The 26,292-nt window shown below is 32.1% G+C and overlaps 1 protein-coding gene and 1 long non-coding RNA gene across 2 annotated transcripts; both read left to right on the top strand.

Annotated features, from left to right (window-relative positions):
• LOC134253705 (uncharacterized) lies at positions 1-22,846 on the top strand (the record flags this gene model as incomplete). Its single annotated transcript, XM_062736288.1, has 6 exons — positions 1-197; positions 742-805; positions 1,013-1,110; positions 2,695-2,895; positions 21,907-22,041; positions 22,761-22,846. Coding segments are annotated over exons 1-6 (606 nt in total), but the record flags the coding sequence as incomplete, so codon positions are not given.
• On the top strand, positions 17,986-19,267 carry LOC134253703 (uncharacterized). Its single transcript, XR_009989159.1, has 2 exons — positions 17,986-19,074; positions 19,116-19,267. It is a non-coding gene; the product is annotated as an uncharacterized LOC134253703 (long non-coding RNA).
• Positions 22,847-26,292: the final 3,446 nt, after the last annotated feature.

A 26,292-nucleotide genomic window follows, 5' to 3' on the forward strand; every position in this document is an offset into this window, starting at 1 on the left:
AATTGAATAATAAACACTTCATGTACAAAACTGCATCTTTAGTGTTCTACAGTTGATATTTGATGCGACAAGGACGTATATAAATCTGCGGTGATAAATTGACATTAAATACTTATATATTATAATATATGTGCCCGAGGTACATTTTTAGGAAACAACGCTTTAAGTCCTAGGAATGTTATTAAGAACTGTGTTTGGTAAGTCCACAGAATGAAAAGGCACCTGTATTAATGTTTGCCTTGTTAAAAATATAAAAGGTTTTATGAAATGTGTACTATGTATAACATCGTCGATTATTTTTACTACGTAACGGCAAGCTTCATTAATAATTGTGTGATGAATATTATTTCGCTCAGGGTAATGAGCAACTTTCAAAAATGAATTAAAATAGTAACCATAGTTTAGTATACAGGTACATGTACATGTAGTTACATGTAACTGAAAGTTTACTATTGTTAATTATAAATAATAGCGTAAGTTTACTGCAGCTTATTTTTATTTAAAATATAGTAAATGCTTTGTTTACATTATTACACTAAATGTCAACAAACTATCCTTGTTAAGGTATTTAGTTGGATGGATTTGATAAAGAGTGTAGCATATGTTTTGAAACACACAGCTGTAAAACTCTCTTCTATTGTTTTGAATAAGACAAAAATCAAAAAACAAAACTGATAAGTATTGGTACAACACTTCACGCATGGAAAATTATATTTTTATAATTATCCTTATCTTTTAAAGGTTTAAAGATCGCAGTACTTACTATCTCATTTGCACTAGGTCAGGATAGAAAAGAAACTATAAGGTAAAAAAAATAATAGATATTATTAATCTTCTTCTTAATTTTGATAAATCAATTATTTTATTTAAAAAAATCAAGCATTCTGACGGAGTTATTAATCAATACTAGCTCTAAGTTGTACTTCCAAATCTAAAAAAAAGATGTGTAATGGTATTTGGGCGCTTTTTTTCAAACACTGCAAGTGTTATTTCAGTTTGTTAATATTTGCAGAAGGGTCTGTCCAAGAGAAGTCCTTACTTATGTATCGGAAGGAAGCGCGTGTAATAGATCGTTAGAAGATTTACGAAGCAGTATAAGAAAGTTTACAGGTACAATATTACCATTTTTTATTCCCTTTTCCATCCAAACAATTACTTTTTCTCCCCCGCTCATTTCGCTTGATTTTTTAACATTCAAAATTATGATGTAAGAATCTAAAACTATGAATTAGTTAGTTTAGTTTTTAAAGCACTTGTTGCTTTTGCCTTTAATGTTTTATACCCACACTTTCAAAGGAAAGTTACAGTATAATTGTTTTTAGTCTAATTAAAATTAGACTAATTCATCTCGCTCTGCGTAGCTTTACTTCCCACTCGTAAAGCTACAAATAAGATTTCCAAAAGCGAGATGAAAGGTTTTTTAATAACTTGATTGTTGATACCCCATTCCGTACATCGCCATACTCGTCGTCCTCAAAATCTCATTTCATATAAGCAATAACCAATTGACCTTCTGAAATACAATAGATTTTGTCCTGTAGAGGCGATATAGTTTTGGATTTTTAATTTTAACCCGAAGGAAGGTAACAAAAATCTGGTTTCCGGAACTCCTCCTACATTTTTACCAAAATACCGTGTTATTCTATAAAAGATTGTTACTTGTGCCCTGAGCATTAGTTTGGGAATTTTCAGTTTCACATAAAGGTTTCAATAGGGTGGTCCAAATGACGTTTTCTACATACTCTTGGTTCTCAGAATTACTCTAAAATTGTATACAGTAGCCAAATCATAATTAGAGAGGTTACTAATGATATTCTGTACAGGCATGTAAGTCATGTAAGTTCAGAATTTCAATTTTTTTCATCTTAGTCGAGGATGGAAAAAAGAATGTCATTTACCCCAAGAACAAAAAAAAAAAAGATTTTTTAAAACAAAAACCTCATTCCATGAACACTTTATCACATTTTCTTCAAAAGCTAAATCATCTTTTGGAATATGGGAACTAATCTTGATCTATATTTGCAAAAACGTTGGCTTTACAAAATTGATTTGAAATGAACTTGGAAATGTCTACTCAAATACTGATATGAATTGGCGCACGTCGATCAATTCTAATATTCCATTTCTTTTGTTCTATCTTTTAAATTAATTGATTATATTAAATATTCGTAATTAATTTGCTGTTGACGACGGGAGGGCCAAATACCAAATTGTTTTGATAAAGAGGAATTATACCCCAAAGTTGTAAAAGAAAATATTATACTTTCATGTAAATTACTTGAATCTCATTCGTCGAGAAACATTTGATAATAAACACTGCTACCCGCTGAATAATGAAGCCACGCCCCCTGCATAGCAACAGTCAACATTGCTTGACGACGGGTGGTATTACAAAAAATAGCGATTGCGCGGAATTTATGCGCGCACGGTTCACTGTAATATTTATTTGTATAAAACATTCAGTATAATATAATAAATGTAGCATGTAGTTGAGTGTAACATTGAAAATTTTCACCCCTCGAAAACCATTGTCAACCTCGGCTGCGCCTCGGTTGACAGTGGTTTTCTTGGGGTGAAAATTTTCAATGTTACACTCAACTACATGCAATATTTATATAATATCATACTGTAACATTATTTCTTTTTATAATAACATCTCTATAATTAATTCATTTGTATTGACATTTTTTTCAGGAAAGACTGGATGCAATTCCAATTGCACAGCAATTTTTAATTACAAGAACAACGACAGCAAGCAATATGACATTGTTGAAATAAAAGTAACTGTTTTCAACAACATAAGAAATATCTCACAAATGTTCGATGCCTGCAAGAAAGGAGCTTACAATAGCGGTCGAGCTTTATTTATAGAGTGCTATAAAGTAGAAACAAATGGTACGTTTTAAATACTTTTCGTATTTTCGTATTTAACTTATTTTATCGATATATAATTCAAACATTCCAGCCCTGAATTCACAGGTTCCCCGCTACTCAACGTAAGAATTAACTTACTTATTATACAGTCGGAAATGTCACCTAATCTCTGTATACCAGGTTGGGGGGAAACGTAAATTCCGCTATAATAGTGGTATCTCACTATTATAGTGAAATTACGCTATATTTCCTGCCGTCGATACCTTCAATTTCATCCAATACCATGCAAGGTGTTTGAACCGCAAGTCATGGTGGATATTAAAATGAACAAAAACTGTCATGCTTGCATGTTTTGAATTTTAATAAATTTTCTACTGTTGCGTTTAAGAATGCGAGCACTCTTTTTTAACGGAAGTTGCATTTTTAACATAGCAAAAGATGATTGCGGGGGTATTTAAGCCTGTTTGAATCACACTTATTCCTCATTGATGTGCACAAATTGATGCTTGTTACAATTGTCAATTCGAACTGGAAAGGTTTTATGGAATTAAACAAGAAAAAGATTATTTTTGTCTGCATGGTTACGGATATGGAGGCCCATTATGGTAAACGTAAAGACCCATTATTATCAGCCGCCGCTGCTCTGACCGATCTTATTGTGGTTGTGTTAGATAGTGCACATGGGAAATAAGAGGTTATTTTTGTAATAGTTCAGTAAAATAATTCTTCACAGAAAGAAAATCATAATTAAAATTTGCTTTAAACTAAATATTAATCGTTGTTAGAATGTTTCAATATCATTGTCTTTTCTCCTCAAGATAATTTTTTACTATATAAAGACTTTACAAAAGGTACTTTATAGATATAAAAGGAAATTATAATTTAGTGGATAGTAATGACGTGGTACATAGTGCATGGTTAAAAAAATGAAAAATTGTTCAACTAGTAAAAATTGTTTTGAATACGTTACAGCTGCGAATGATACAAGGATAATTTTCTTTCTACATTTTGCAAAGCGCCTTGCAGCCTATTCTGCAGAAACAAAGCGCATTATCACGTGATATAAAGATCCAGGGTACAGCCACGTTGCATCGTTTTTGAAAGTGGGGGGCAGCCAGAGAGAAAAAAATTCACTTACCTGAAAAATTTGAAAAAAAAAAAAAATAAATAAATAACAAATATTACAAAAAAAACAAGAACAAAAAGAAAAAGGAAAAGTAAAAAAATCCTATTTCATGTGTGTGTGTGTTTGTGTGTGTGTGTGTGGAGGGGGTGGGGGGGGGGGTGGGGTAGTGGCCAACTTTTTACAGTGTCAAGTTCTTTCAGTACCAATTTTTAAGCATTCAATACTACACTTCTATTATATACATTTTCTGTAATATACAGTGGGGGAGGGGGGTTCAACCAACCTTTCAATTAACATTTTCTATACTAAAAGTAAGGTTTTGGAAAAAAGGGGCCTGGGGTATCAGCACGTGGTTGGGTCTTTTTAATATCAAACTGCTTTTAAAGCAATAGAAATAAATAATTGAGAAAAGTAAATAGAGATTATAGTGCATTTGCTCATCAGAGGTCTTCATCGATGTAATAAAGTAAATGATAAATGATACATAATATTAAGAATTTATTGAAATGAAAATATACGCTTCTCAAGATTTTTGTTCAGCTTTGAATATCTTGTGCTTTCGTTGCATGCATATGGATAGGCTTTCAAAATCGTGAAAGTACTTTTTGAAATGTTAAATTGTTTGCAACCGATTTGATTCTAATTGTTGAAAATTTAGATTGAGTCAATGATATTTTGGACACTTTCTTTGCTGAATATTGAGCAGTGGAGATTGATTATTTGAAGTTTCCTTGTGGTTTAAACAACAACACTTTGGCATAAGTCTAGAAGTCTGAAAAATTGATACTTTTAATGTGATTTTTAGCGATATACTCTCATTTCAAATGAATATATTTCGATTTATATATTTCTCGAATAACAACAAAAAGAACTGAAGCTATTTCCCTAAGATTTTAAAGTTAAATCGTTCTTGCCTAATTGCATAATTATACATAAAGCGTTAATAGATAAGATACGTTTGTGCGGAGTTAATATGATTGTCAACTAATAATTATTTGAAAATGTGTTATAATAGTGTCACAGGCACTCTTTGGTAGAAAAAGACATAGTCGGATTACAAACTATTAGTAAAGAAACTGAAGATGAATTATTACCACATTTAAAACTTTCGATTTTATTTTATGCTGATGACACTGTTATATTGGCAGAATCTGCTGATGATTTACAAAAGGCATTGAATGAATTCCATACTTATTGTACTCAATGGAAACTTAATGTGAATGTTGATAAGACAAAAGTCTTGGTTTTCTCCAAAGGGGCAATGTTAAAGAGGAAATTTTATTACAATACCCAAAATATTGAAAATGTAAAAGAATTCAAATATCTAGGAATTGTATTATCAAGAACAGGTTCATACTGTAAAGCGAAGAAACATCTTTGTGAGCAAGCACAGAAAGCAATGTACGGGGTGATAAGAAAAATTAGACAATTTAATTTACCGATCGAATGTCAGCTTGACCTGTTTGATAAAGTAGTCACACCCATTTTACTCTACGGATGTGAGATATGGGGCTATGAAAATATGGATATTTTTGAACGTGTCCATTTGAAATTCTTAAAAACTATATTTAATTTGAAAAGTTCTACACCAAATTACATGATTTACGCAGAAACTGGAAGATTCCCTTTGTACATCAATGTTTTTACAAGAAAGACTACATACTGGTCAAAGATGTTTACATGTACAGAAGATAAAATTGTCAATATTGTGTACAAGTATATGTATAACCAATTAAGTAATGATGGTATTAAATGTCAATGGATTGATTGTATTCAAAAGATTCTAAATAATTGTGGACTTTCATTTATATGGAATGGGCAAGGTGTGGTCAATGCTAAATGGCTAAGTGCTATTGTAAATCAGAATTTAAAAGACCAGTTCATTCAGAAATGGTCAAATGACATAAATAGTTCTTCCAAAGGCCAGATCTACAGAATTTTTAAAACCAATTTCGGATTTGAAAGCTATATTAAAAATTAACACCTAAAACAAAGAAAGTTATTGATGAAAATGCGTACCACAAATCATCATCTACCAGTAGAAACAGGGAGGTGGTGTGGCACCCCATTAAATGAAAGAGTATGTTTACTTTGAAAGATAGGTGATGAATACCACTACATTTTAGAGTGTACAGCTTTTTCAGAGATAAGAAAAAAAAAATTTACACAAAAGTTACTGCACCAGACCAAATGTTGTCAAGTTTTATGAACTCATGGCCAATTCAAATATTCAATCTTTGCAAAAACTATACTAACCGTCAATAGAAACGCAACACCCTAATTTTAGGTATGAAAATTATATACGGGATATTACTATGTGCCAAAAAAGTTAGGACATCTTTTACTTTGCCAAATCAGTTATTTAACGGTTGAATGATTTTCATTCCATTACCGGAAGTTGATTTTAGCTCCCTGAACAGAAATCAAAAATTAGCATTTTTGATAAAATTATTGACAATTTTTTGGGCTTTCAAGGTTTTGTACCTGTTAATTATAAGTCTTGTACTAAAAGTCCGGAAAAAATATCCTTCTTTCTCTTCTGGATGTGATGCCAGTATTTTCTCAAAGTAACTGAAAGCACGTATTTTCATTGCTGATGTTGGAAATTTTCAAATTAAATAAAAGGGAGAGCTACAGATGCAAATACACACTACATGACGATTTTTCGGGCTCATGTGTTTCAAAAGCATGCATAACATTTCCTTGACCGGAAGTCCAAGTGTTACTACACTAAAGATAACATTTAAAGTTTAAGTGAAGTATCATTGTTTTGTAAATTTACTTTTTACATTTATGTATTCATTCTTAATCTTATCTTTAAACCTTATAAAGTAACACATAACTCTAAAACATCCCCCCTTCCGACCATTCAATTAAAACGTGCTAGTCCGCCAGGTACAACATAAGCAGCCCGAATTCTACGATACATTAAGTTTATCAATGTCTTAATCTGAGCGAAATAAATAATCTTGTCCTTTTTTAAATGCCTGTTTTTCATATACTGAGGTCGAATTTTCTCTAACTTGGCGTAGTGTAGTAACACTTGGACTTCCGGTCAAGGAAATGTTATGCATGCTTTTGAAACACATGAGCCCGAAAAATCGTCATGTAGTGTGTATTTGCATCTGTAGCTCTCCCTTTTATTTAATTTGAAAATTTCCAACATCAGCAATGAAAATACGTGCTTTCAGTTACTTTGAGAAAATACTGCCATCACATCCAGAAGAGAAAGAAGGATATTTTTTCCGGACTTTTAGTACAAGACTTATAATTAACAGGTACAAAACCTTGAAAGCCCAAAAAATTGTCAATAATTTTATCAAAAATGCTAATTTTTGATTTCTGTTCAGGGAGCTAAAAATCAACTTCCGGTAATGGAATGAAAATCATTCAACCGTTAAATAACTGATTTAGCAAAGTAAAAGATGTCCTAACTTTTTTGGTACATAGTTAAATCCCGTATATAATTTTCACCCCTAAAATTAGGGTGTTGCGTTTCTATTGACGGTGAGTATATGTACATTTATTTCAAAAATATTTGAGACTGTCTGTCCTTCTTAGCTGTCCTCCTGGTGTTTTCTTTTTGCATATACTTTATTTCTACATGGACTATATGTACATCCTCTCTACATGCAGTTGTAAAACATTTATATATGTATATATATAAATATATGTGTGTATATTTATACTAAATGTACCTCTGACGACTTTACAGACATTGTGTATACTTTATGTTCCTCATGTACCATGTTGTATGGTTTGAGAGAATAAACTGATTCTGATTCTGTAAAATTTTCCAAACACCAAAATGAATTGAGTCTTTTTTTCTGAAATATACAATTAACCAGCCGAGTTAAAAATGAGATATTTCTACGATCGTTTATATAAGTAATTTTTGGATTATTTATTATAAATTAATTTTTTTAAGGATAAAATCGAGTTTTTCAATATACTCTTTTTTATGTTTGCCATAAAGGGTCTTTACGTTTACCATAATGGGCCTCCATATCCGTAACCATGCAGACAAAAATAATCTTTTTCTTGTTTAATTCCATAAAACCTTTCCAGTTCGAGTTGACAATTGTAACAAGCATCAATTTGTACACATTACTGAGGAATAAGTGTGATTCAAACAGGCTTAAATACCCCCGCAATCATCGGTTGCTATGTTAAAAATGCAACTTCCGTTAAAAAAAGAGTGTTTGCATTCTTAAACGCAACGGTAGAAAATTTATTAAAATTCAAAACATGCAAGCATGACAGTTTTTGTTCATTTTAATATCCACCATGACTTGCGGTTCAAACACTTTGCATGGTATTGGATGAAATTGAAGGTATCGACGGCAGGAAATATAGCGTAATTTCACTGTAATAGTGAGATACCACTATTGTAGCGGAATTTACGTTTCCCCTCAACCTGTATACACTGTCTTTGCGCACCACGTCCTACATGTACGTCACTAACCTGCTCGTGCACTCACCTCAACATACGCCCAAACTCCTTCTTGGGGTACGAAAACCTACTGGAAACCCCAAAATGCCCAAACAGTAAAATGAACAACTCCTTGGCTTTCCCCCTTATCAGAAAAATTTCTAGAATTGGACATGGAAAATCGACTACAATCAAAACGTGGACGTACACTTGAGAAACAGCCACTTCTCTCACTGACAAAATCATATACACTTAAAATAGCCATATTTGTGAACACTCTAGTATGAAACCAAACTAGGATATAATTGTAGCTATTTACGGAAGCCCTGGAGGGACATTGACTTACTTGTTATGAATTATTTGTTATAACTTTTTTGTTTTGACTTATTTGTTTTGAGATTTTTTTTGGTTACTTCTAACTAAGTGTAGGTAAGCTATTGAGAACGATTAATTGTACTTTTGTAGTTAAACGTACAAAACTGATGTGATTACTAAATTTTCATCTGTTAATTACGCACGCCCTTGAGAGATATTGACTTATCCCTTATGTGTTTTGACTTATTTCTTATGTGTTTTGACTTATTTCTTATGTGTTTTGACTTAGTTCTTATGAATTAACTTTGAATTCTTGTTATTTTGAATTTGTTATGACAAGTTTAGTTTACAAAATGTGGTGTGAAAAATGAAGACAACGTAAAAGTTTCAGAAAAAAGTCCTTGAATTTATTACTAACGACAAAATGAAATACATAGTAGTGATTGTCAGTTTGTCAATCATTATGCAAACTGGAAGTTACATATAAGAATTACGTAATAACTTTTAGAAAATAAGAATTAAGTAATAACAATAAAAAGAATATTTACTTTAGAAATCACAACTGTACTGGACGTTAAACTACAATTTGTTAATCAAAAACCACAGTTGAAATAGGACTTAATATAATTTTTATCATAAAAGTAAGTCAAGCAAGAGGTTTTCAATAGCTAGTTATAACTAGCTACGAAACATTCACAACAAATAAGTCAAAACAAAAAAGTAAGCCAAGCAAGAGGTTTTCAATAGCTAGTTATAACTAGCTACGAAACATTCACAACAAATAAGTCAAAACAAAAAAGTAAGCCAAGCAAGAGGTTTTCAATAGCTAGTTATAACTAGCTACGAAACATTCACAACAAATAAGTCAAAACAAAAAAGTTATAACAAATAATTCATAACAAGTAAGTCAATGTCCCTCCAGGGCTTCCGTAGCTATTTACTACATGTAGGGATGTCAAATCGGTCAATTTTTAATAAATATAAACAAGTAAACTGATAACATTGTAAACTCTTGTAGAAATAAAACTGCATGCTCTAATGGAAGATTTAGCCGTAAGTTTGTTTCTGTTGTAACAATTATGAACACTTCGTGTCCGACGAAATTTAATAAATTAACATATCAATTTATTTATGAGATAAACACAAGAAATAAAATCATAAATGGTTCACAGTGATTTTATTTAAAATAATAATCTGCTCCGTAATTGCTGAGACATAAATTACAATTGCCAGAGACATGTTTTTATGCCTCGGGTAATTAATGTTACTTTGTGTTGCGTTTCACATCAAAGTACCTTTCGTCAGAACTACAGTATCAACTTGATCAAGTTCGCCTAACAGAACGGATTAACAATCTCTGTACACGTTTTCGATCCTAAATTTTATAGTATTACGGCAAGTTGTAGTTTGGTGCAACGATGGATATTAGTTTTTTAAAGCCTTTGCCTTCAAACATTTGCGTTTGCATGTAATCAAACACAACCATATCAACAATTGCACGTGTAATATCATCTGTCTCTTTTCCTGAGAAATTACGGCTTCTTGGAGAAATGACAAAATTATCAAATTTATTTAAATAATTGTAATTGCCTTATACGATGTTCAGAAAACAATCATTAATTAAAACAAACCAAAAATTAAGGGTAGAAGACAGTCGAAGGTGCGAAAAGCCATGTAGCAGGTGCTTGGTCACAATAATTACTGTAAAAACACTGCCACTGGCAATAACGGTCATTTAAAGGCGTAGGAAACTTTAATTACTGTATGTACAAGTGTAATAAACATTTTACGTTTTCAAAAATTAATGAATAAGTTAAATAGAAATATTCAAAAATCTACATCCAAGTAACCGAGTACCAATAGATCAAGGTACAGGGTACTCTTTGACATCCCTGCTATTTACATATCCAATAACGGAAATAATACAAAACATTAATCAACTTCATCATATTCTTTTTTTTCCCATATTAACATTTGCAAATGTTTTCCTTTATATAACACTATTGAAAGCAATGCGTATATATAACTGTATAAATACAGGTACGGGGTCAAGAGGTCATAGATGTGCGTATAGATAAACATTCGACGTGATTTCTCTGTGACGTCATAAAGGGTCGACGCGCGTTCAGTGGATACACACATGCCCTTTGGTTTGAAAAATAACGCATTTCATACTTTAAAAGTCACAATCAGACAAATATAAAGTATGAATAACACAAATGTACACAAATGTAAATATGAGTAATAAGGTATCATTTTAAAACATCTATCGGGCTATAAATACGGGTTAATACGAGATTAAATTCATCATAAAGCCCTTCGGGCTTTATGGAATTTAATCTCGTGACCAACCCGTATTTATATCCCGATATATGTTTAAAATGATGCCGTATTTCTTAAATAATACTTAAAAAATTTCAAAGAAATATCACTATAAACAACATTTTCCTCTCAGTTTAACGAATCTACTAAATCAACGTCAAAAACCAACTTGGTTACGCATGTGAATGTCTTCAGGTAACTATATCCCTAATAAAATTGAATTAAGCATCAATTCTGACCTGTATTTAAATATCATTTAGTTTTAAAGTTATAAATCTCAAATACATATGATCTCAAAAGGATTTTTCTGTATTTCTGGGACACCCCTTTTTCTTTGGGGGAACACGTGCAGTCTTGTTTAAATATATACAACGAATTTTCCGTTATTTCCCGATCATGACAAAATCCCTATTTTGTAATGTTTAATGCAGTTTTGAGCTTAAATGCTATTTGTTATTTCCGAAGATTTCATAACCTTTTCCCCAGCGGAATATTGTTATTGAATTCAAATATGAAAACACGTGACCAATTGCAACTAATTAATGATTGGTTTACATTTCAATCTCACATAAAAGAATCTGAGATTAAAGGCCATTTTTATTGCCATTAAACACAATATTTTATTTTTATCTGAACTGGCCTCAACAATCCAGAATCTATTATAATCAATGACACAATTAAAATCTGTTTATTTGTTGACGAAATGAAAAGTGTTCCTGAATGAATAAAAAGAAGTTAATTCCTAGGCTCAAATTATTTTTAGTCATACTACATGTACAGTATTACATTCTAGTCGGTCGGTCGGACATTGACAAAAATTTGACCTTTAGTTTATTTTACTGTATTCCATAAGTGTATTTATGTATATAAAGGAATTTATGTGATCTAAATACGTAATAAATTGCATATTTTTATTAATTACCAATTTGTTTGAATTCATGGGTCCCAAGGGTTTTCCGGGTTTTATACTTAAGCGTCTCTCTAAGTAACGGCTATTAGCCTTATCCTTATCAGAATAACATTTCGGCTCCAAAATGTGGTTTACAAATTTTACTTAGGTATGAGTATTTATATTGTGTCACTTATGCAGAGTAGGGTTTTGATTCAAAGATATTGATTTATTGTTCGTTTGCAAATTTGTGTAGAACAGTGAAATATCAATTTCTATCTGAATATCTCAGCGAGAAGGTTCTGTATAGAGGATATTCGGGTTGCATTACATTGATATGGTAGGCTCGCAAAAGTTGATAAAATTAAACCCGATTTAGTATGTATATGCAATAAGGTTCTAATGATTTGTGTAGTCTAGATATTAAGTTATGCGACTGGGTTGAGAATGTTTTACTCGCTGAGAAAAATTCGGGGTCATTTGGTGCACAGTGTAATGTCAACATACCAAATTCTTCAAAGTAAACCACCAAGTAAACCTGACAGGTTCTTAATAGAACATGAATCCTGCAATGTTAAGGTGTTGTTGGTATTAACAGGCTTTTTAACGCTAAACCAGGCAGAGAATTTGGTTATCATGGTTAGGATGTAAGATTTTTTTTCTTCTTTCATTACTAAAGACTTTGGTCATCAGAAAATGAGAATAAAGTAAACTGTTAAAATGGTGTGCACCAAAAATGAGCACATGGTTACACAAACTATTAGAATAGTAACAGGATGTCGGTTGTTTCAGCACTTTAAAACTTGTAGGCAGATTGTATAACTTCAATACTTATATTTATAACAATTTAGTGTAATATGGTGAAGTTTGGGTAGGTTACAAGTGCATATAATGTTTTTGGTTCATTAAGGAACTAAGGCCTGTGGATTGTCAGTATACGATAAGAATTTAGCACTGCAAATGCATGTAGCTAGAGTAAATTGCCTTTGTTGTTCATCATGTAGCTATTACAGTCAGTCGCTTATTTTGATTTCATTATTTGCCATTGGGTTGGTTGCATAATTACACAGATAAAGCATATTAAGGTAGTCATATTGTATATTTATGCTTTGCTTGGGTTTTTTTTGGAACTTGGAAATGAAAATAGTGATTTATTAGCCACATCACGCTCATAATAATAATAATAATAATAAAAAAAAAAAAGGTTGGTTAATTAATTCTAGAAATCCTCTATGGTTTTATATGCTTGTATACAGTGTATATATATCCTGTATGGTTTGGTTACCAAGGTAGTCCATATATAGTTGAACAATTTTTGCTATATATATCCTATATGGTTGGATATGCTTGTGCACGGTATGTATATGTATAAATATTTCTGTATGGTTTTGTAACCAATTTGTCCTATATGGTTGGACAATTAATTTTAGCTATCCTATATGGTTGGATATGCTTGTTTACAGTGTATATATATTGAATGGTATGGTTACCATATTGTCCTATATGGTTGGACGCAGTATATTTATATCCTGTATGGTTGTAATTAATTTGACATATCCTGTATTGTTGGATATGCGTGTATACAGTATATATTTATCCTGTATGGTTTGGTAACCAAGATGTCCTATATGGTTGGACACATTATTTTTAGCTATCCTATATGGTTGGATATGCTTGTACAGCAATATATATCCTGTATGGTTTGGTAACCAATTTGTCCTATATGGTTGGACAATTAATTTTAGCTATCCTATATGGTTGGATATGCTTGTATACAGTGTATATATATTGAATGGTTTGGTTACCATATTGTCCTATATGGTTGGACGCAGTATATTTATATCCTGTATGGTTGTAATTAATTTGACATATCCTGTATGGTTGGATGTGTATACAGTATATATATATCCTGTATGGTTTGGTAACCAAGATGTCCTATATGGTTGGACAATTTTTTTTAGCTATCCTATATGGTTGGATATGCTTGTACTTCAATATATATCCTGTATGGTTTGGTTACCAATTTGTCCTATATGGTTGGACAATTATTTGCCATATCCTATATGGTTGGACATGCTTGTATATGGTAAATATATATACATATACATATCTGGTACAGTTTGGTAACCTGTTTGTCCTGTATAGTTGCACAGTTAATTTGAGATATCCTATATGGTTGAATATGCTCATATAAGGGTATTTATATGTTAATCATGTGATTGGGTAACCAAGTTTTGTTTTACATGGTTGGACAATTTATTTGGCATAACCTTTATGGATGAATAGGTTTAGATACAGAATTTTTATATCCTTTATGCTTTGGTAACTGAGTTTATCCTGTATGGTTGGATAATTTATTTGACATATCCTGTATGTTTGGATATGCTTGTATAGAGAATGTATGTATATATAATTATATATCAAGGATTAATCCTGTATGGTTGGACAATTATTTGACATATCCTGTAGGGTTGGTTATGTTAATATTTATTTAATATTTATTGATCATGAATGGTTGGATAAAGAAGTTGTTCAGTATGGTTGAACACTTTATTTGACATATGTAGTATGATTATAAATATGCTTACAAATATCTTTATCGTGTATTGTAAGATAACCAGATTTGTTCTGTATGGTTTGACACTCTGCTTGACATGTCCTGCTTGGTTGGACATGCTTATGTTCTACATATCCTCAGGTGTATGTTTGCCTTATTTGGATAACCAGGTTTGTCTTGTGGTAGTTGGACAATTTGTTTGACATATCCCTTATGGTTGGATATGCTTATAACTATATCTTATAGGTTGGGATAGCCTAGTTTTGTCATGTATGTTTAGGCAATTCATTTGACATATCCTGTATGGTTTGATATACATAGCTAGCTTAGCCCTGTCAAGTTAGGCAGATATATTGCTTGTGTACGAGTACAATAATTTGCAGACCTATATATATATATATATATACACAATGATAATAACTATATTGAATGAATCGAGAGCTTGTAGCATATATTTTGGTTAAAGCTTCTAATCATTAACCAACATTGCATTTTCAATTGTAAATTTCATTACGGTGGACTTGTTTATGATTTAACACAAAGAAATTGGCACGGTTTATTAAAAAAAAAACAACAACAACAAAAACAAACAAACAAACAAACAAAAACCTGGGACTAAAACTGGTACCATTTAATATTTCTTCTGCAGGGATCAATTTTTATTTTAGCACTGATTCCATAAATGCTTTAACAAAAGACTTAGGAAGAGCAATATATTGACCTTGGAGCACCACCTTTTGTCAGTCTTGTGCCTACCACCAAAATAATGGGTACACATTGATTTTAACTCTAACATTTCAGTAGCACCCAGAAATACAGATCAAACAATCAATACTATATTTCAGTGGAAAACAGCAATCTATGCATTTGATTTCTGTCTATACTAGAAAATTCCCAAATGAAACACAGTTTTGTGTAAATCATGCAGAGACAAGTCATGATTTGGCATCATCTAGAAGTAAACCTTGACAAACTGTTGATAAACAAATTAGGATATATAGACAAGTTTAAGGGTATGTCTTCGGAAATGGTTAGTGTGTAATTTGTGCTTCAGGCATTTAAACACAGGGATATAGAGAGGAAACTACAGGTCTTTCCATCTCCCCCTTCTGATCAAGGTTTAGAGTAAGGCTTTCAAAAAAAAAAGAGAGAAGCAAATCTCCATAGAAATTTGCTAGCCATATAATAGGGAAGGGCTATGCAAGCTTGAAAACTGCAAATTCCAATGCATTTGTTTAGAGTGTGGGAACAATTTGCAAAGCCCAGATAATTGACATTATTCCTTAAGTAATGTAGTTATGTTTTGTTTTGTTTTTTTTTAACCCCTATTATCCCAAATGTCCTTAAATATTTATTCCTAAGCAATTATGTCATTATTAATGACATTCGGTTTCAGAATTAAGCATGGATTTGATTTACAACATCAGGGTGCAAGATCTTTTATACCATCTGAGTATCTCAGCTTGGTGTGTATACCCAGTCACAAAGAGGATCATGAACTACTGGGATTTCACTGGGAAAGTCTCGTATTATATGATAAGGTTTTCACTTGGGTTGTCCAGTTCTTTTGCTAACTTTTGAAGATCTTTCTTTGGTCTTATAATGGATTGGTAAAGTCAATTGACATTTTCTCTGAATTACTTGTGTTGGATAAAAAGACTTCATGGGCATCTACAAAGCTAGTATTTCTTAAATTGAATTTGACAAGTGGTAATGGAAAATCCAATATGTTGCTACCTGAGAAATTGGAGAAAAATAAAGCTACATTTGCAAAGAAATTTAAACAAACAGTTTGTATCTTAATACGGTGGTTATTTGAACATATACCATGTATAAAGGTTACATCAAAACACATGCATCTCCACAGCTGATTCTTGGGTAATGGTTATTGTTTGTTAAAAAAAATAATAATAATAATAAAAAAAAAAAGAATATAGAAAATTATATGGATCTTGCAAAAAAAAAGAAAAAAAAAAAAAAAAGAAGGCAATATTACCCTCATGAATTATTCCCAATTGTTTTGGCTGTTGAATTATGGGACTTATTTAAAGAATTCATTTGTCATATTCCAATCTGATAGTACAGCTGTTTATTGCATATTGTAAACTTAACAAACACCAGAAAATTCATTTTTTTTAAAGAAGATTATTGTTGGTTCTTTACAATATTTTGGGTAAAGAGTGCTTGTGGATATTTAAGATTACAAATCTATATTTTTCAACTCTCCAAACACAGCCCGTATTTCTTTTTAGATTCCGCTTTAGCTCTTATTGCAAAGTAAGTGTACGGGCATACTCTAAATTGTTTTAAGGGTTTCATTCAGGGTGATCAATAGACCAAGTGCATTAAAGTGGTCTCCTTGGGACAGGTTTATATGTCTTATGTCTTACCGGTACCTATTCAGTTTAGGAAAATCAGCTAGCTCTATATCACTTGGCAGCATGGATATACTATTTTTAAATGCGAAACACCCCCGATTTCTTGAATCGTTTGTTAATCAGTAAAATGTTAAGTGGAGCAAAAAAGTTTGCTAGGTCAGTTGATGCGTGCATCCTATTACTTTTAATATTCGAAATTAAAAAAAAAATAGTGACAATACCATAGATAGCCAATTCTTAGTAACGGACATGTTGCTACAGGGTTATGTTCCTTTTTGTAATTTATCTTTGCTGAGAGGAAGGGAAATCGCGGTTCATTCAGACTCAAACCCATATTTGCTGCTTTGAGGAAATATACCTTTTCAGCACGACAACAAGGGAGTTTAAAGGAGTCTTACAATGAATCAACTTTCAATACAATTTAGGTAAAATAAAAGTCTATCTAGAAATAAAATCCAAACCCAATTGCAGTAGGTGAAATTAGCTGCAAAGGACCCCTTTTTGCTACAGCAACACCCTGGCACATTTTTTAGTGTTTTTAAGACTCACAAAATGAGATATGGGATGGTTGCAACTGGTGTCATTCCAGAGAACATTAAGGTTCCTATTTTCCCGCCTATTAGTACATTTATGTTTTCATTTAGGGTGGTAGAAAGTCCGATTGTAAAGGATAAATGGTTGAGAAAGTATCCCTTATTCTGTATTATTTGAATGTATTAAATACCTAGATAGAGGATTCTGTCTGAGGCGGTATCCTCTATTTTTCTGCATCTTTTTTTTTTAACTTAATTGTTAATAATATAACCTCATAAAAGCGTCAATTTCATGCTTTAAATATCATAATAATGCATGAGAAAGCTTAACATTGCATAGTTTATCTACCTTCACTTTATACTACACTTACATACAGGTACACAAAGTATTCGGTGACTGTCTGAGGCGGCACTGAATACATTCGTTGTTGAGTATCATATCGAGAATTGTATTAATATTTCATCTCATTTTGAATTATTTAAATGCTTTTGTCAAGATATGCAACTATTCTATTCCTGGTACGTACGTTAATGACTTTCTCGAGTTGTGTATGAATTTATCTGCCTTCACTTTATACTAATATACACTTGCATACAGGTACATGAACTATTCGGTGACTGTCTGAGGCGGCACTGAATTCGTTGTTGAGTATCATATCGAGGATTGTATAAATATTTCATATCATTTTGAATTATTTAAATACTTTTGTCAAGATATGCAATAATTTTATTCCTGGTACGTACGTTAATGACTTTCGAGTTGTGTATGAATTTATCTGTCTTCACTTTATAAACTTACATACATGTACACGAAGTATTCGGTGACTGTCTTAGGCGGCACTGAATATATTCGTTGTTGGGTATCATATCGAGGATTGTATAAATAGTTTATATCTCTTTGAATTATTTACATGTTTTTGTCAAGATATGCAATAATTCTATTCCTGGTTGGTACGTTAATGACTTTCGATTATGTATTTATTTTATTTTAGTTAATATTTTTATTATCCATCCTTAGAATTCCATTGATCTATGTTGTGAATAGTTTTGTTAGTATTTACATCCTTATCAAGCTGTATACATTAAGTAATTGAAGCACATTTTTGGGTGGGGCGAGCGACCCTTCTCTGTACGTTCATTGTCCCTCTTGTGGGATGTTTTGGGCCCCACCTTCTGCTGCATTCTGATATTGTAAAATCTGTAATCTCATTTGGCATTTGTAATAAATGCTCTATACACACACACACCCTCTTTATTATTTAACATGCTGCAGAACAGAGCTGCAAATGTGCTTCAGGTTCACATGAACCGAATTGTTCATCAGTTTCAGTATTTAAGAGCACATAAGTGTATTTATGTATATAAAGGAATTTATGTGATCTAAATACGTAATAAATTGCATATTTTTATTAATTACCAATTTGTTTGAATTCATGGGTCCCGAAGGGTTTTCCGGGTTTTATACTTAAGCGTCCTCTAGTAACGGCTATTAGCCTTATCCTTATCAGAATAACATTTCGGCTCCAAAATGTGGTTTACAAATTTTACCCACCACCACCCCTTCAATCCTCCATAATTATTGTTATTGTAGAAAATACATGTACTAGTTTCTTTTATATAAGGTGCCTATTGTTATTGCATGACTTTTGTTATTGTAGAAAATAGATGTACTAGTTTCTTTTGTTTAAGGTACTTATTGTTAATTTTGTAGAAAATATATGTACTAGTTTTCTTTTGTATAAGGTGTGGGATGTTTTTGGGCCCCACCTTCTGCTGCATTCTGATATTGTAAAATCTGTAATCTCATTTGGCATTTGTAATAAATGCTCTATACACACACACCCTCTTTATTATTTAACATGCTGCAGAACAGAGCTGCATATGTGCTTCAGGTTCACATGAACCGAATTGTTCATCATTTTCAGTATTTAAGAGCACATAATGAAGGTCATTCATAAAATCTTTGATATTTACTTTTCAATGTCTTTGTCCTAGATAAAAATTACAAATACTAAAAAGTAATTTTTACTTCATAAATCTACTTGTTCATCGATAGGTGCGGTAAGAAAAAATCACACGTGTGCAGGGTGTGACAATAGAGAAAGAAGCGTGCTAAGGAAGCACTTGAATTTTCGGAATCAAGAGCATTTAAATATAACTAAGGAAAATAACTGTTAGATATTTTTGTTTCATGACGATGATCAATCGATTGGCTTCTGTGATAATTTTATGCAAAAACCAAATGAAACCAAAAAATTAGTTATTCTTTCAATTCGGTCTAGAAAAATGACCAGGAAGCCTACAATTTATTATTACAAGCGAGACATTCTACACATGCGATATGCTGCTTGGTGTAGAAATGGTATGCTAAATACGCTTTCTTAGTATAACTCATAAAAAACTTAAACCCCGATAAAGAAATTTTGGAGAAAACAAACTCTGCGAAGCAATTTTTCAAAATACATGTATATTAGGAGTGGTTTCTGGAAATGTACTATTTAACGTGCATACAGTGTATCTACATACATGTAGCAGCACGCAGTGTTACAACGCACTTTGAAAAATTACGCACTTTGAAAAAATTTTTCAAAGTGTGTTAATTTTTGGGACCAGGTTAACGCACTTTGAAATTTTTTTTCAAAGTGCGTTGAATTTGGGGACCAAATCAACGCACTTTGAAAAAAGTTTTCAAAGTGCGTTAAGACTGTACATCATAATTTTACACCATGTCAACATTTAACGCACTTTGAAAAAATTTTCATGAAACAAAAGGAATTAGACTTATATTTTAGAAATAGACAACAGTATTACCCCCTCGCAACGTATGATGGGATATAGTGATGCGATTATGTGTGTTATTACTTTATGTGTATGTTATTTTTTTCTGTGTGGAATTGACGTAATTGTTATCGCGATCGATGTCAAATGCTGCCTTGATTTACTGAACATGCTTTTTGGGAAGGAATGCTCCGCTTTGCGGTGCCCTTACTTTGATGTGTTTCTTTCTAAAAACTGATGGATTGAAGAAAACCTAGAAACGGACAACGAAGAAAAGACTGGTTGAATTAAGGTCTATCAGCTCAACTCTTTATCATTCCCACCCAGATGTATCCATTTCTATAACTCGTAAACTTAAGTGTCAATGATATTTGAAAAAAAGAGCATTCTAAATACAATATAAGCACTGTACAAGGAAGTCTGTAGTAAATCGAAATTTTGTTCTTTTAAATCTCAAAGTCTGTTTATGTTCATTTTCAGGAAAATCAGAATATTAATTACATTTAATTATATTAAGTACCTGTCTGCTTTTCGATGTTAATTTGATACCATATCTGATAATCTCTCTGTTAACCTCCAGGTATTTAACTTACATGATATTTTCATAGGAATTGTTCATTTAACATGTATCTAATATCTTTTCTCATGTTTTACGCAAATAAATAAAGCAAATATATTTAACTAATAAAATACAATTATTTAGTTTTCAATAGATTTAAAATTGGTGAAAAATAAGCATTTTTTTTTCGTTTTTTTGTATAAAAACATATGCCCCCCCCCCCCCCCCCCCCCCCCGTGAAACACAAAAAAGCTTTGGCATAAATTTGTAAAATAACAGTCCATATTATCTGTAAAAAGGAATTTTTGTTTCACGGGGAGGGGGGAGATGTTTAAAAAATATTTTCAGTTTTCCGTTGATTTCTAAAGTGGAAAACACAAGTTTTGCCAAAATTATAGAGTTATCTCTCTTTGGTATCCCAAATAAGTAAGGTTTTATGAAAATTCATATAAATATGTATAAAAATTTTGAGAATCATTCCAAGAATTTTAAGAATTGACTTAGAGATAGGCGGAAGAATAATACTATCGTTCGTAGTTCTTTACGACCTTGAATGTTGACCTTTTGACCCCAAATTCAAAAGGGGTCTTCTTCCTAAGGCCACAGGGATTCTGGGATGTTAAATTTCATTGCAAAAGCTCAAAGGGTTGTCGAGATATCGTGTGGAAACGAAAGCGTTACAGAAGGACGGATGGACGGACAGTTAGACGGACGGACGGACAGGTAGACCCAAATTAATACCCCCACTTTTCAAGCGGGGGACAAAAGGTATCAAATCAGGTTCAAATGATAAGTTATCATACTTAAGATTTGTAGGAATATTGACTAAGCCATGCAGAATTTTTTTTTTTCAAAGTGCGTTAATATGGTCCATATTAACGCACTTTGAAAAAAAAAAAATTTTTCAAAGTGCGTTAACCTGGTCCCAAAAATTAACGCACTTTGAAAAATTTTTTCAAAGTGCGTAATTTTTTCAAAGTGCGTTGCCACAACGCAGAGACGCACGTGGTATACGTCTGATGTGACAGAATTTAAATATTGCACATTTTTTCATCTTGGTTTACTATTAATTTTTCTATTCAAAATCTATGAGTTTATAAAGATGAATACATCTACATCCCGAAAATTTTATTTTAAATACAGCTTACTTTTACCAGCGCTGGTGCAGAAATAGGTCGGGTTGTCTACATAATCAAGATTGTTTACAATATGGAGATCTTGGGGTCTGCTCAGCGACCAAAACAATTAACATTTCTACCATAGAAAAACACAACAGAGGTAAGATGGAATATATTTCCGTTCTATTTGTCCGTAAAAACTTCATCATTAACGGCAGATTTCGTTATAAATGAAACCATAAATATATATAGGGCAGGGGTTGTTCAGGTCTTTTTATAAAATGTTGTCGATTTCGTTTTTCGACAATCTTCAATGACTTTCGATCACTTAGATTTACTTATTCGTTTATCATAACTCGTTTAATTGCAGTATAAATGGATTTAAGGAAACTTTTTCAGATAGTTTAACTCCGAAGCATGATATTGTCAAAGAAATTAGTTTATTTCGAAATGCTATTTCATGTATGTTACAGTGAAAAGTTTTTTTTTGTAATACAATGTGAGCTGTGTAACCTTTTTTGTTAAAGATTCATGTACATTAATCAAAACAATTAACATTTTCCATTTTAAGAGATTAAAATAAATATTTCCTTTGATCTTATCTACAATTATTCCAGTCACCTACGTGGCTGAAATATAGGACAAAATTTGCAGCTCTTCGTTTGCAAGTAGTGGCGTCTCCATCATCCTCACAATATCAAGGGTTTGTGATTTCTCAAACTCCACATTTGAGTGGAGTTCGAGAAATTACAAACCCTTGACATTGTGAGGATGCGTCTCCATACGAGTAAATATTCTCGAGAGGGACGTTAAACAACGTACACACAAAGAATTAAGGAAACCCCAAAATACAAAAATCTGAAAATATTTTCTTTATAGAAAACAGAACTGATGGATATGATATTGGACATGTGGTTGGTGCAGCTATTGGTGGGCTCGTTACAGGCTTAGGAATTTGGGCTGCTGTAGTGTTCATTTTAAAAAAAAAATCAAAAAAGCCTGAAGGATCAATCGAGGTTAGATTTTTATTAAGATTTAAAACATCCATAGACTAAAGAACAGACATAGAAAAGCAAGTTTTAAATCCTATATATTTGTACAATTTCTGTTTAGACGTTAATAATTATGATGGGCTTCTTTGAATTTCAATTTGGTCGTGGGGAGTTCATTGAAAAAAAAATGAGGAAAGAAGTATCAATTTTTAGGGGTTTACTCGACGTATTTAAATTGATACGAAACCATGAAAATGAAATATATACTCTTCAAAAAAAGAAACGCATAGTAGAATTTTAGTGACACATTGAACATAAAGATTATTTAGTAAGATGATGCATTGATAAAACAGAAATGTGGTAAGCAACACGACTACTGTCTAAATGTCATAATTACTCAACAATTTTAAAATTACAGTCAGTTTTAGACCATTAAAGATCAATATCTGGTATGCCCCCCGCCAGACACAAATGATAGCCACAAAAGACATCTAATTGAAGCAAATGTGTGTAATAAAAACTGTATAGGAATTCTCTCCCACTCCAAATGTAGAACTTTAGTCAGCTGTTGCAGAGTCTGGGGATGCGATTGTCTTTGGCAAATCATGTCAATCCATTTTGTCCAATGCTGCTTAATTTGGATTAAATCTAGCGATTTAGATGACTGTGACTGAAACAGGTTGTTGGTTCTTTGCAAGAATAGGTTTGTCAAACGAGCCATATGTGGCTGTGTATTGTGAGATTGCATTACAGCTCTAGGATGCTGCAAAATTGAATGGGTATGTGTAGAAAGAACATGGTTAGGGTACCTTTTTTACATCAAAGTCCATTGAATTCGAACCAAATCAATCTTAATTTCTTATGATACCGTTTTCCATATCATTACACTACCACCACCAACTTTTTTAACGTCCTGGAGGCAGTTATCTCTCTAACATTCATTACAAAAGCATTAGGACTCTTAAACTTATAAGAGGCTTTCAGATAAACATTCTGGACTTGTAGGTTAACCAAACTGTTCAGCAGTGAAGCTGTGGTCATACTCAATTGATCTGAGATCTTTGAAGTCGATATTTGTGGTGTTGTGGGGTCAGAACAATGGCATGAATAATCTTCTTGCAATAAATCATAGTCAACTGAAAACAGTCTTGTTAGATGATATGTGCAGTTCAGGGATAGCTAACGCTTTAGATAGCGTCCTTGCATTACATTCATGCAACTTTCGTAATCCTCGGAAGTGATGCTGTGCTGCTGATGTCATACGTAGTCTACCATATTTTTTGCGAACATTGGGTGTTCGATGTTAATAGTTTATGTTTTATAGGTTAGAAATTGTCTGTGTATAACATTACAACCTCTAGCACTTGTAGATTGCGATACCCCTGCTTCCAGTCGCCCATTTTCCTTTTCGTGCTACGCAACATTCAGATGCAGCATTTTTAGGAAGCGTCATTTTTCAGACAAAACCAGATTCAAAATATCGAGAACCCCCGCTTTGGACAGCCCCTTTGTACCTGAAGGAATTACATCGGAATTCAACAAATGAAAACTGAGAGATAAAAATTTTTGGGAAAAATTTTGCAAAATCAGGTCTTTTTGTCTGTGAGACTTGTGGAATAGCTGTTAAGTTAACAAATGCATAAAAAATTATGCATTTCACTCAAATATATCGTATCCATACAAAAATAAAAGGTATGAAAAACTATCATACATTTTCAGGGCATTGTTTCTACTGTGCGTTTCTTTTTTTTTTGAAGAGTATATATTCCAAATTTTTACAAATAGAAAACTAAAACGGAAATGTTAGCTTCTTTTTCAATTGATGATGGGCTGAAATATATATATATATATACGAGGGCTGTTCAATAAATAATGTCCTCGGTGCTCAGAAAGAAGCAAACGACGCTTTTCAATGATTTAGTCTTCATGGTTTAACTTATTAATCTCTTTTAATTAAAACAAATGTCCTTAACATTTTTTTATCCAATTTCTGATTCTTATTAGAACTCATTTTTGGGTATGACCCTGATTTCCTGGACTTGTTTCTTCCTTCTGAAGGTGTTTTTTTTTCAAGTTTGGAAATAGAATCAAGTCAAAAGGTCAAAGATCTGGCGAATATTGTTAATGTGAAAAAACATTAACTTTCTGTTTATCCCGAAAACCCCTTTTCTCTTCAGGGCATGCTGGTTTGGACGCTGTCTCGAAGAAATTGAATGTAGTGGATTCCTTATTCTGGGTCCTTCCTCTAATAAACCTTTTGATTTTTTTGCAAAAAAAATTGCTTTCTAGACTCCTCCAGAAATTAATCTGTCTCTCCGAATACGAATTTGAACAACAATACAACTAATTTTTAAGAAAACTACATATAAATATATCTTTGTGCTCTTGAATACTCGGCTCTTGTCAGACATTCGCTGTTTTTATCAAGTACATCTTATGGTAAATTTTGTTTTGAAAGTTTTAATCAATAGATTCATGTTCTAATATCTGTTTGAAAATAAAACAAACTTGGATAACTAAAATTACTGATATTTTAAAATAATTGTTAAGAATTTCGTATACGCTGTCGTTCTCACTCATTTTTCAAAATATAGGGTGACCTTTGAGTACCAAGCTTTTGTATCGTCAAACGTTTCTTTAAAACAGTGTAAACTACTCCCGATATGATGTCTATCAAATTTGCTATGTGTCTTAAAGTCAATCATACATCATCAAATATTATTTGTTGAAATTTGGCAACCAGTACATAAGTTGTTATAATTTTTGTTGGCAAGGAGGGTACCTATTTTTGATGCCCATTATATAATCTTTTTTATCATTGAAATCCAGTTGCTCTTTTGTCTATAAAACAGGCATTGGTTGCAGTAAATGTCATATATTTCAGTGAATATTTCTTTCGGATTTTTAACAAGTTTTACGGAAGCTATAATGAAGCTTTTATTTTCACTCTAGTTTACTGATTCTTTACCATTCATTTATAATGCAGTGTCTCGAAAAGCCCTTGTTTCCCAGCTTCTCACGATGAAACTATGTGATGAAAAGTGGTCACATAAACTGTTATAAATTCATGAAAGATTCAATAATGAGAGAAGGTCGAGTTTAATGTCATATGGTATCTGTAATGTATGTTATATAGTTCAGGACATTATTTATTGAACAGCCCTCGTATATATATATATATATATATATATATATATATATATAGTTTTGTGCCATGCGGATTGTGGGTTATTTTGCATCTTTTTCACTCACGTTGTGGGTACCATGGATGGTTTATGGGTCATTATATATTGACCCACAAACCATGTGCCTAAAATTTTGTTTATGACAATAAAATAGTAAGTATATTCATTTTTTACAAAAAAAAAATTTTTGACCCATAATTACACAATCAAAAAATGACCCACAATGCAATTTTA

The sequence above is a fragment of the Saccostrea cucullata genome, unplaced genomic scaffold (assembly GCF_032062105.1).
Source record: "Saccostrea cucullata isolate Sc308-1 unplaced genomic scaffold, CSIRO_AGI_Scuc_v1 ctg11954, whole genome shotgun sequence".
NCBI classification, from domain to species: Eukaryota; Metazoa; Mollusca; class Bivalvia; order Ostreida; family Ostreidae; genus Saccostrea; species Saccostrea cuccullata.